Here is a 13,380-nt window from a genome sequence, read left to right as displayed (position 1 = left end):
GTGAGCCGAGATCGCGCCATTGCACTCCAGCCTGGGTTCAGGCAATTCTCCTGCCTCAGCCTCCTGAGTAGCTGGGATTACAGGCACGCACCACCATGCCCAGCTAATTTTTTGTAGCTTTAGTAGAGACGGGGTTTCACCATGTTGACCAGGATGGTCTCGATCTCTTGACCTCGTGATCCACCCACCTCGGCCTCCCAAAGTGCTGGGATTACAGGCTTGAGCCACCGCGCCCGGCCCAGATTAATATATTTTTAAGTTCCAGGCAGATGAATTAGAAAAACACTAAGGTTCTAACATAACTAGGACAAGGCCAAATGAGTCAATGAAAATAAATATGATTAGTAAACAGACAGGAAAATATTCTGCTTCATGAATGTTTAAATGGCATATGCCATGAAATTAGCAAAAAATTTAAAAAGCAATTAGCTAATTATTATAACAGAATAGTAAAAAGGGACATATTTATTTACTGCTGTTCTAAATAGGCCCAACTCTTTTAAGAAGCAGCTCAAAGGAAAAATTAACCACAAAGCCTTAAAAATATCCACACACTTGAACTCAGTAACACTATTTTTACAGAAGCATCCTAAAAAGTAAAATGTTAAAAAAAGAAAAACAAAAATCAAAGTTACCTATACCAAGATGTTTACAGCAATTATTTGTAATTTTTAAAAATTGGAAATAAATGTTCAAACAAGAAAAAAATCTGAACAATGGTTGCTGTCAAATCTTCTTGACCAGTTATCCTAAAACCAATCTTCACGGCTCCCATTCCAGTCCATCCTCCATATTGCTCCCTGATTGTGTCTAAACAGCAAATATATCAAAGCTTAAAATCCTCCAATGGTTCCCACCACCTTAAAAAAAATAATACTAAAATATAACAGCTTGGCAAACTATAACAAGGTCCTAACTGGGTTGGGTCCCTATCTAGAGCCTCATCTCTTGCCACTCATACCCAGTGCATTAACCATAAAGAACACATGCAACTATTCAGAACTATTTATTCTTCAGCATTCATTAAATGTCAAAAAGGTCCTAATCCATGCTCAACAAGGATCCTGACTTCATGAAACTTAAGGCATTGGAACAAGAAATGCCTATCAGTGGGTTAGGTCTGATACTAGAAGAGTTTCTTGGAGTCACAAAGGACAGTTCAAGTTCAACTCAGGTCAGGGAAAGTTCTAAGGATAAGAGTAATCCTTGAGTTGAGGCTTAAAAGATGGGCAAGTAGGCCGGGCGCGGTGGCTCAAGCCTGTAATCCCAGCACTTTGGGAGGCCGAGGTGGGTGGATCACGAGGTCAAGAGATCGAGACCATCCTGGTCAACATGGTGAAACCCCGTCTCTACTAAAATTACAAAAAATTAGCTGGGCATGGTGGCGTGTGCCTGTAATCCCAGCTACTCAGGAGGCTGAGGCAGGAGAATTGCCTGAACCCAGGAGGCGGAGGTTGCGGTGAGCCGAGATCACACCATTGCACTCCAGCCTGGGTAACAAGAGCGAAACTCCATCTCAAAAAAAAAAAAAAAAAAAAAAAAAAAAAAAAAGATGGGCAAGTATTGCTAGGGGCAAGGGCAATTCCAAATGAAGATAATTTATCAATTTTGTTTTTCCACACAAATTCTAATAAACTTGTAATAAGCTTTCCAGACAACTTTGGTTGTGACATGTACTTCTCCTACTTTCAGTTTCTCCTACCACTTAGAGCTACTATAAAAATTAAAAGTGGGTCATGCGCAGTGGCTCACACCTGTAATCCCAGTACTTTGGGAGGCCACGGCAGGCGGATCACGAGGTCAGTAGTTTGAGACTAGCCTGGCCAATATGGTGAAACCTCATCTCTACTAAAAATACAAAAATTAGCCAGGTGTGGTAGCACACCCCTATAGTCCCAGCTACTTGATAGGCTGAAGCTGAAGAATCACTTGAACCCGGGAGGCAGAGGTTGCAGTGAGCCGAGATCACACCACTGCACTCCAGCCCAGCCTGGGCGACAGAGCCGAGACTTCACCTCAAAAAAAAAAAAAAGAAAAAAGAAAATTAAAAATGATAATAAATATGAACTTAACACAGCATCTGACACTTAAGCTTTCAATACATGTCAATCATACAGAAACATGTAACAATGCTGATTACAACAGCTTATTTCAAGGGTCCAACATTGTTAGAAAAAGAAAGAAGCAGTAAACCAAAATGAAGGCAAAGAGAAAACTAGTAAGAACAAAGTTAAATGACCTATCACTATTTAGACAGGGTGAAATACTTCTGTCAACATGCTTTAATGATATCCTCACATTACATATTGCAACAAAACAATAATTTATATTCATAATTATATTGAATCATAAAGTTCTACTAAGTATGGTCTATTTGAAAAGAGGAGGACAATATATATTACATCTTTAAGACTCTCATCAAAAAAGGCTAAAATAGGCCAGGCATGGTGGCTCACACCTGTAACGCCACCACTTTGGAAGGCCGAGGCAGGAGGATCTCCTAAGCGCAGAAGTTCAACACCAGCCTGGGCGACATGGAGAAACGCCATCTCTACCAAAAAAAAAAAAAAAAAAGTAAAAAAAAAATTAGCCAGTCAGGCCGGTGCAGTGGCTCACACCTGTAATCCCAGCACTTTGGGAGGTCGAGGTGGGCATATCACGAGGTCAAGAGATCGAGACTATCCTGGCCAACATGGTGAAACCCCATCTCTACTAAATATACAAAAATTAGCTGGATGTGGTGGTATGCACCTGCAATCCCAACTACTCGGGAGGCTGAGGCAAGAGAATCACCTGAACCCCAGAGAAGGCAGTTATAGTGAGCCAAGATTATGCCACTGCAAGACTACTTCTCAAAAAAAAAAAAAAAAAAATAGCCAGTCATGGTGGCGCATACCTGTAGTCCTACCTACTCAGGGAAGCCAAGGTGGGAAAATCACCTAGGCCGAGATCACTCACTGCACACTGCTGCAACTGCACTCCAGTGTGGGCAACAGAATGAGACTCTGCCTCAAAAAAAAAAGGGGGCTAAAAGAAAAATCTTGTATGCCTAAGTATGACCCTCCATTTATCTTGAAAACTGAGTTATGCTAAAAGAGATATTAGTATGTTGTGATAGCAAGAGCTCAACCAACAAGAAAAAAGTAAAAGTGATGACTAAAATATACACAGACTTTACTATGAATACAAACTACATCACGGGCCTAGACATCTACTGCCTGTATGAAGAAGGTTAAACTAGAAGACAGTTTAAGAGAAAAGGAAGGAGCTAAGCCACATTGGCTTCCTCCTCAGAAACCAAGGAAAATAAAATGAATTGGGGACATTCAAATCACTCACAGCTTAGTATATAAAAGTCATCATGGTGTATAGGCACACTTAAAAACATGTGAAATAGAATGAAGCTATACTTCTTAAAGCCTTGAATTGATAAAATATGTAGTGAAACAAGATTAAGATGCTAGCATATCTAAAGGGACATTTTTTAAGTTAAATTTCCTTACATTATAGACAAAGTTAACCTCCTTACTGCCAAGTGCTTTGAATTCAATAACCAGAGAAGAAGCATACAAAAACATTAAATTTATAAAAAGGTCTGAAATAAATGTTCTGGAGTAATCTTATTCTACTCCATCCCTAAGAATTTAAAATATTAGAAATTACAACAAACTGCTTTTTCTAGCCTTTGGTTTTCAAAAAAAAAAAAAAAAAATGATCTGGGCATGGTGGCTCATACCTGTAATCCCAGCACTTTGGGAGGCCGGGGTGGGTGGATCACAAGGTCAAGAGATCGAGGCTATCCTGGCCAACATGGTGAAACCCCATCTCTACTAAAAATACAAAAATTAGCTGGGCATGGTGGCACGTGCCTGTTCTCCCAGCTACTCAAGAGGCTGAGGCAGGAGAGTTGCTTGAACCCAGGAGGCGGAAGTTGCAGTGAGCCAAGATCGTACCACTGCAATGGAGCGAGACTCTGTCTCAAAAAAAAAAAAGGTATAAAAAATTACCCCAAAGTTTTTACTGTAAAGAATATTTTTCTGTCCAAACCATTGTAAAAGCCTGAATCAGAAAATCATATAAGTATAATGATACAGAAATTACACATTTTTTAATCAATTTGTTCTAGAAATATTAGTTGAAGCAGACAGTGTTACCATACAGCCCATTTTAATGATCATATATTAATGAGTCATAAAGAACAGAAGTAGCTTGCTGGATGAAATCAGATTCTAACTCCCAATTCCCTGAAGAATCTAAAATTTGGGATTTAATTATTAAATTAGCCCCACCTTCTTAGCATTGACAAATACCAAACCGTTCACTGATTGTGGTTTTAAGAATAACATGTGGAAAGGTCTAATATCAATTGTGGGCAGAGATCTCATGGTTCAAATATTTCCTCTTCTTCAAAAAAAGAGTATGTATGAGTGTGTGTGTGTGTGTGTGTGCACGCGCACATGCGTGCGGGTGGGTGTGTGTCACCATGTAAGAAATGTTTTATACCTTTCAGTAAAGGGGCAATTCCACAATAAGGTTATTATCAAGTAAGTAAAGTTTATATAGCATCTTGAAATCAAAGGTACTCTATAAATTTAAAATACTAATATTAAAGCAAACAATAATAATTTTAAAACATCTTATAGCCCAAGTGTATTGTAAACCACATAAAAATTCACTGAGGGAGCTGTCTTTTCTTAAGTGATTTTTTTTTCCTCTATTAGGGAACCCAGATCTAAATGAACTGCTAAACACTTAGTCTAAAGGTATGCCAAACATTTCTTAAGGTCTTAACAAAGAATCAACCTTTTTTTTTTTTTTTTTAAACAAAATGAGGCCTAGGTTAAATATTTTATTTGGCTTCTCAAGATGGACTGAGAAGTTGGGCACCAGCTCCAGACCAATTCCTGGACGCACTTCAAACACAGTCCTGTCATTTATCCAGTCAGTCAAAACAATCTTTTCCATCTAACCCTTTAATGTTTATGTACTAAAAAGCTGCTAATTGAATCCAGCTCTTGAGATCTATTTGCTAAAATCTATACCATCTAATTTGTAAATGCTGAATAAAAATTTTAAAAAAGTTAACTTTCCTAGCAAAACAGAAGAGACTCCACTGTAACCAAAGGAGGAAGGACAATGTTTTTAATATTTGTCAAATTTTAAGAGAAAACTATTCAGAGACAAATAGTTGTAAGAAACTCAGAACACCTCAAACTGCTTTTATTATTAAGAGGACACAGGGTATTTAAAATTCCTCAGAAAAATCTGAAACAAAATCACTCTCTAAATGTAGTTCAGTATTCCCTCTTCCCCTAAAATATAAGCATAATCTTTCCTCTTAACAAACTTCACTTATAAATTTTTATAATGTATCTTAGGCAGTAGGGAAACCACAGATAAACACTTTAAGATCTATTGAGTCATATTAAAAACCTCAACTCATTTATCTGCAGAAAATCAAATCCCTATTTTTTCCCTCATTTTCTCTACATAGCCTAGAGAGAAGTAAATGGCAATAGCCTATTTCTGACGCTTTCTGCATACCTGGGATCACATGTTCTTTCCACGATCACTGACTCCAGATAGCAACAGCAACACATAAACTAAAGCAACAAACATGCCCCTGAAGGTTTCCATTGACTCCTATCAATATAAGGACATTGAATGGGGGTGGGTAGGGGGAATCCAAGTATCCTCCAATCCAGGTTTTCCATTAAGAACCACTTAGTTAATGATTCCCTGCCAATTTTCTCCAGGGAAAGCAAAGCTGTCATGAAGGTAATACTGTATATTATTTAAATTGCAGCCAACATACGTTCAAGCTAAATTCTCAAATACCAAATTCACTTAAAGTTTTCATCTAGCAAGTCCAGCCTGTGGACTGGGATGACACATAGAGGCATTCAACTACAAAATTAGTCCAAATAAATCTCAAAGTCTAGTGTGGGCAAACATAATTACAGTTTATTCGTACATGTGCACGCACACACAAATCCTCTACGGAAAATTATCTTTCTCGCCACTCATCTGAATATAAACGTGGACAATTTATCAGGGGTAATTGGTGAAGGAAGGATAATGCCATGATCTCAATTACTTTTCAAACCAAATACAAGTTTTCCTAAAATGGGGGTGACATGTCCATGTAATACCAAAAATGGCACTGTAAGCAAAACGTACCTGTAATGTTAAAGATTTCATGCACCTGGAATTATAAACACTTTGTAAGTGTAGTCTTCTATCTGGCAACCCCTCCGGACATTCTTTTCCATTTAGAAAAAAAAGGGGAGGGTGGGGAGAGTAAGAGAAAGTTCGCTCGAAAGTTTGTATGAGCACACACTTAGAAACGTACCCTCTCCCCACCGGCCCCCACCAAAAAATTGTGTTTTTAAAGCAGGTCTGGAATTAAAAGTGGGACACAAGTTCTGCGGCCTACAAGAAACAACCCCAAACATGCCACCCTACAATCAAGACACTTCCAAAACACAATGTACAATGAGCCTGAGCCGTCGGATCAGACCGGCACACCGGAAAAGTCAACCTCAGTCTCCTCTCCTCAGAGAGAAGTGAGTTGAAGGTGTGTGGCCCCAGCAGCTGTGGCCGGCGGCGGGGAGTAAAGGTTTTGCACGCGGGCATAAGTGGGTGTGCAAGTTAACAACCCGGGAACACACACGCACACCCTCCCGTTAAGCGTTCCGTCTTTACGGAGTGTTTACTACGCGCAGTCAGCAACCGGATTCAATAATCCTCGCCACGGGAGCTCTTCATCCCCTCCACGAGCCCACCTGGGCGGCAGCCCACGAGCCCCGGGAGACAGCGTCCGGCTCCTCGACCAAGACCTTCCGACCTGAAATCCGCCTGCGACGCGAAACGGTGTAGCCCCCTTCCACAAAAGACCGCCCCCCCACCCGCCCCGAGTCATCCTCGGCTATTTACAGAATGTCCAAACCGGAGCGAGTGGTTTTCCTATTATTCTCCCTGAACTAGGCCTTCCCACTCCTCCAACGCCCAACTCACCATTGATCGCGACCCTGGCCCTTCCCAAGGCCACAGGCACCCCCCGCCAGCTCGCCCACCCCGCCGCGGCCCGGCCCGGCCCGGCCCGCCGCCCCCCCTCACCTGTCAGGCGCAGCTTGACGGGCCCGTTCCTCCGGCCTCCGGGGTTAGACATGTCCCCGGCGGCGGGGGCGAAGGGGCGGCGGGCGGGATGGGGACCAGGGACGGGGCGACGGCGAGACGCGGCGGAGTCACAACAGCGGCCGGGGCTGGGGCCCGAGCAGCCGGCGCCGCGGCCGCCGCGGCCGGAGGGTCCCGGATGTGCCGAGCGTCGTCGCCATGAGCCGCGCAGGGAGCGGGACGCCGAGCTCCCCCCTCCTCCCACTTCTCCTTCCTCGGCCCGGGCCGCACAACAAAGCGGCAGCCGCGGCAGTCCGCGCCGCCTCTGCCGGCACCCCCGCCACCTCCTCACGGCCGCCGCGGCCTTTCACTCGTCTCGTCTAGGCAAGGCCCAGTAGCCGACGGGGCTGGTCGGCTAAGGCGGGCGGTGCTCCGAGGCGCCGGAGCAGGACTCTGGGCTCGGCCGCTTCCTCCTCCACCCGCCCTCTTGTCTGAGGGACCCGGGACCTGGGGCTGCCGCCGCCACTCGTCTGCTTCGGAGGGCGGGGAGGAGACGAGAGGCGGGGCCGGCGGGGCGGGGCGGGGCCGGGGCCGGGGCGGGGCCGGCGGGCGCGCGCAGGGTGCCCGGGGCGCGGGGAGGGCGGGGCGAGCTCGGCGCAGACCCCAGCCGTGTGGGAGGTCGTGTGCTGCTGCCCAGGGTCCCACGCGGAACGCGGGGAGGGAGCGGGCAGGGAGCAAAGTGGCGGCGGGGGCGGCAGGTCTGTAGCACCTGGAGGGACTTAGTGTCCGGTCCTCTTAGGGAGAGCTTTTGTCCAAGCAGGGCCAACTGTGCGCAGGGCGCTCGGAGAGGCTGGGGCGAGCAAATTTAGAACCGAGTCCGCTGCCCGCCAGGAACTTGGAGTCTTTCGGGCAAGGAAAGAGACTGCATTCCCACGCCAAGGGTGCCGGCAAAGCCCCAGGTGTGCTCTGCTCCTGATGTTGTAGTTGACGCCTCCATCCGGGACTCACCTGGTGGAGGAGATCGGGTTACCTGCCGACTCTGGCTCTTTTCAGGTGCAGCCAAGGATAGGGAGATGATACTGACGTCTTAAAGGATTAACAAGATAAACCTTGGAGAGTAATGTATGAGGAGTTGTTCATACACTATTGTATGTCGTTATCTCAGGAGGAAAAGTTTTTTTTTAATGTGTACCTTATCCTTTGACCTTGTAACTGTACTGCTAGGATTTTTTTTTTCAGACAGGGTCTCCCTCTGTCGCCCAGACTGGAGTGCAGTGGTGCGATTATGACTCACTGCAGTCTTGGCTTCCCGGGCTGAAGTGATCCTCCCACCTGAGCCTCTGGAGTAGCTGGGATCACAAGCGTGCACCACGACGCTCCACTAATTTTTTTGTTTTGTTTTGTTTCTTGAAGTGTCTGTCGCCCAAGCTGGAGTGCAGTGGCACGATCTCGGCTCACTGCAACCTCAGCCTCCCGGGTTCAAGCGATTCTCCTGCCTCCCAAGTAGCTGGGACCACAGGCGCGCACCACCATGCCCGGCTAATTTTTTGTATTTTTTAGTTGAGAGGGGGCTTCACTATGTTGGCCAGGCTGGTCCCGAACTCCTGATTTCAAGCAATTCGCCCGCCTCGGCCTCCCAGAGTGCTAGGATTACAGACGTGAGCCACAGCGCCCGTCCCTTTTCTTGACAAATAATAATACAGAAGATGTTCTTTGCTAAATTCCATTAATAACAAAAGGGGAATGAGGGAACAGCATAATGCTCCATGAACTGCATGGTTTTTTATGCAGCCATTTAACTGACAATTTTTATGAAGATCACATAATATGGAAGAATTTATATGTAATGCAAACTTTAAAAATAGAACAAAAGTTGTGTGTGTGTACCTGCAGAAGTATCTAGCACAATATAAACTGCTAAGGACAACAGCGTGAGGGATTTTTAATGTGATTTATTTTGCTTTAGGCTGTTATAACATTAATGTAATTTTAAATGTTTTGGATTAATCCTTATTCCATGCCAGTCGCTGCTTTTAATGCATCAGTGAAGTCGCTTCTCCAGATAGTTACCTCTGAGAGCATTTCATCAGTTTGGATACAACCCTACAATTAAAGTAATCCAAAAAAAGCATATGAAGTTCTAGACATCACACTAAAAATATCAGAGATAGGCCAGCACAGTGGCTCACGTCTGTAATTCCAACACTTTGGGAGGCCAAGGCAGGCAGATCATTTGAGGTCAGTAGTTTGAGACCAGCCTGGCCAAAATGGTGAAACCCCCATCTCTATGGGAAAAAAAAAAAAAAAAAAAAAAGGCTGGGCATGGTGGCTCACACCTGTAATCCTAGCACTTTGGGAGGCCGAGGTGGGCAGATCACCTGAGGTCGGGAGTTTGAGACCAGCCTGATCAACATGGAGAAACCCCCATCTCTACTAAAAATACAAAATTAGCTTGGTGTGGTCACACATGCCTGTAATCCCAGCTACTCAGGAGGCTGAGGCAGGAGAGTCACTTGAACCTGGGAGGCAGAAGTTACAGTGAGCCAAGATTGTGCCATTGCACACCAGCCTGGGCAACAGAGCAAAACTCCATCTCAAAAAAAAAAAAAAAAAAAATTAGCCGAGCATAATGGTGGATGCCTGTAGTCCCAGCCACTAGGGAAGCTGAGGCACAAGAATTGCTTGAACCCGGGAGGTTACAGTGAGCTGAGATCACACCACTGCACTTCAGCCTGGGCCACAGAGCAAGGCTTCATGTCAAAAATAAATACACAAATAAAAAAAATAAAAATGCCAGAGATAGTGACAGCAATTCATTTAACAAATATTAATGGGTTATTTTGTCCAAAGCAGTGAACAAGGTCCTTTAGAAATGCTTCCTTGTACTAAAAATATGTATGAATCCGTGTGAACATAGCTGCTACCACAATTCAAGAGGCCAGACAGTCGCAAAAAACTTAGCAAACTGATGTACATATTCACATTTACCTTATTTTTATGGCACACGTTTTGTTCCAGTCACCCAACTAACATAATTTGTAGCTTTGCATTAGGTAACAGAAGTTAGGATTTCAGAATGTGATGGAGACAGACTGCTGTTTTGAAGTTTAAAGCAGAACATTCAAATATGTAAGTGACAGCATAGAAACAAGTATATAGTGTTAATGTGCAGAGGTTTGTATTTAGGCTTTCCAGTAAGTTTAAATCTTATTGTTTAAAACAAACATTCAGATGAGAATAATACTTTAAAACGATTCAAGGGCTGTGCGTGGTGACTCATGCCTATAATCCTAGCACTTTGGGAGGCTGAGGCAGAGGAATCACTTGAGCTCAGGAGTTTGAAACCAGCCTGGGCAACATGGTGATACCCCGCATCTACAAAAACTTAGCCAAGAGTGGTGGCATGCACCTATGGGCCCAGCTACTCGGAAGGCTGAGATAGGAGGATCACTTGAGCCCATGGAGGTCAAGGTTGCAGTGAGCCGTGATCACGCCACTGCATTCCATCCTGGGCAGCAGACTGAGACTCTGTCTCAAAAAAAAAAAAAAAAAAAAAAAAAAAACCAGGTGCAGTGGCTCACATCTGTAATCCCAGCACTTTATAATGTTAACTTTAATTTTTTTGTGTTTTTTTTGAGGAAATTCTCCCCATAATACCTATTTTATTTAAATTTTATTATGAGTTGTTGAATTTTGTTAAATACTTTTTTCTGAAATTAATTGACATGATTCTTTTTCTTTTTAGCCTTTTAGTACAGTAGACTGCGTTGATTAATTTTCAGATATCAAGTCACCTATGCATCCTTGGAATAAACTCCACTTTGTCCTGTTGTGTAATTCTCGTATATTGATTAATTCTATTTGCTAATATTTTGTTAAGGATTTTTGCGTCTTTATGATGGATATTGGTTGGCAGTTTTCTCCTTTTTTGTGTGTGCTTTCTTTGATTTTGGTGTCAGAGTAAATACTAACTTCTTAAAATGATTGAGCAATGTTCTCTTCTATTTTCTGAAAGAGTTTGGGTAGAATTGGTGTTAATTATTTTTTAACTGGTAGAATTCTCTAGTGAAATCATCTGGGTCTGGAGACCTCTTTTTTGTGAATTTTTTAATTACAAAATTAGTTTTCTTAATAGCCATAAGGCTGTTCTTATCATCCATTACGTATTGGAGGAATTGTGGTAGATTATTTTCATTTTTTTGAGGACTTGGTCCATTTCATCTAAGTTGTTGAATTTATGTAGAATTAGTTTTAGTGTTTCCTTATCTTTTTAATGTCCGTGGAATATTTATACTACAGACAGTTATAATGTCTGTAGGATATATATCCCTCATTTTTTTCTCCCGAGATTCACTCTGTTGGCCAGGCTGGAATGTAGTGGCTCAACCCCGGCTCACTGCAACCTCTGCCTCCCAGGTTCAAGTGATTCTCCTGCCTCAGCCTCCCGAGTAGCTGGGATTATAGGCGTCCGCTACCATACCTGGCTAATTTTTTGTATTTTTAATAGAGACAGGGTTTCACCATGTTGGCTAGGCTGGTCTCCAACTCCTAACCTCAAGTTATCCACCCACCTCAGCCTCCCAAAGTGCTGGGATTACAGGCATGAGCCACCACACCCACCCCATTTCATTTTATTTTGTAACACTAGTAATTGGTTCCTTTTTTTCTCCCTGTAAGAGGTTTGCCAGTTATTTTATCCTTTTAAAAAATCAAATTATTGTATTGATTTTATGGATTAGGTTCTATATTCAATTAATTTGATATATTCACTTGTCTTTACTATATTCTTTCTTCTTTTTGCCTTGAGTGTATTTTTCTCTTCTTTTTCTAGGCTCTTGAGGCAGGAGCTTAGATTATTTATTGGCAACTCTTCTTCTTTTCTAATATATACATTAATTGTTATAAATTTCCCTCTCAGCTCTCCTTTAGCCATGTCCCACAAATTCTGTATTTTTGCTCTTTAATACTTCCTCCTTCACCAATGGATTATTTAGAAGTGTTTTGATATTCTCCTATCTTTCTGTTACTGATTTCTAGTTTGATTCCATTGTGACCAGAGAACACAGTCTGCATGATTTTGTGCAAAGCAATGAACAAGGTCCCTTAGAAATGCTCCCTTGTACTACAAATACATACGTGAGTGAGGGGCACAGCCTCCCTTAGAAGCTCCCAGCTTCCTTCTGGGGCAATGGGATGTAACTCTCTCCTGCCGTCTGGGCACTCACCTGCTCTGTGGCTCTCTCTCTCTCTCTGTCTCTTTCTCCCTTTGCCTCCCTTTCTCTCTCCCCCACGCCCATACGATGTGAACAATATCAATGTCAATTTGATACATCAATGTGAACAATAGCTGCTACCACAATTTAATAGGCCAAACTGTGGCAAAAAACATAGCAAACTGAGGTACACATTCACATTTACCTTATTTTCATAGCACACACTTTGTTCCCAACAACCCAACTAACAGAATTTGTAGCCTTGTATTAGGTAATGGAAGTTCGGATTTCGAAACATGATGGGAGACCTGGGGAGACTGCTTGTTTTGAAGTTTAAAGCAGTACATTCAAATATGTGACAGCATAGAAAAATGTATATAGGGTTAACGTGCAGAGGTTTATATTTAGGCTTTCCTGTAAGTTTAAACCCTGTTTTTTAAAACAAATATTCAGATAAGAATAATGCTTGAAAACCATTCAGGGGCTGGGCATGGTGACTCATGCATGGTAATCCTAGCACTTTGAGAGGCCGAGGCAGAGGAATCACTTGAGCTCAGGAGTTTGAAACCAGCCTGGGCAACATGGCTATACCCCACATCTACAAAAACTTAGCCAGGAGTGGTGGCATGTACCTATAGGCCCACTTACCCGGAAGGCTGAGATAGGAGGATCACCTGAGCCCATGGAGGTCAAGGTTGCAGTGAGCCATGATCACGCCACTGCATTCCAGCACCACTGCATTCCATCCTAGGCAGCAGACTGAGACTGTCTCAAAAAAAAGAAGGCCGGGTGCCATGCCTCACCACCTATAATCCCAGCACTTTGGGAGGCCAAGTCGGCTGCCCAAAAGTATCACTTGAGGTCAGGAGTTCAAGATCAGCCTGGCCAACATGGTGAAACCCCATTTCTACTAAAAATACAAAAATTAGCCAGGCGTGGTGGCAGATGCCTGTAATCCCAGCTACTCGGGAGGCTGAGGCAGGAGAATTGCTTCAACCCAAGAGTCAGAGGTTGCAGTAAGCTGAGATCACACCACTGCCGTTTAGCCTGG

At 43.4% G+C, this 13,380-nt stretch overlaps 1 protein-coding gene across 2 annotated transcripts in view; it reads right to left on the bottom strand.

Annotated features, from left to right (window-relative positions):
• SMURF2 (SMAD specific E3 ubiquitin protein ligase 2) overlaps positions 1-7,649 on the bottom strand; it is a 124,089-nt gene extending 116,440 nt beyond the window's left edge. For both annotated transcript variants that reach the window (XM_032241964.1, XM_032241965.1), the window contains exon 1: positions 7,120-7,649. In XM_032241964.1, coding sequence (XP_032097855.1) covers positions 7,120-7,171 — 52 coding nt within the window. In that variant the 5' untranslated portion in view covers positions 7,172-7,649. The remainder of the gene's footprint in view (positions 1-7,119) is intronic.
• Between the last annotated feature and the right edge of the window lie 5,731 nt (positions 7,650-13,380).

Source organism: Sapajus apella, unplaced genomic scaffold, assembly GCF_009761245.1.
Source record: "Sapajus apella isolate SASKATOON/1434 unplaced genomic scaffold, GSC_monkey_1.0 scaffold48, whole genome shotgun sequence".
Taxonomy (NCBI): domain Eukaryota; kingdom Metazoa; phylum Chordata; class Mammalia; order Primates; family Cebidae; genus Sapajus; species Sapajus apella.
This window is presented reverse-complemented; position numbering and strand designations above follow the sequence as displayed.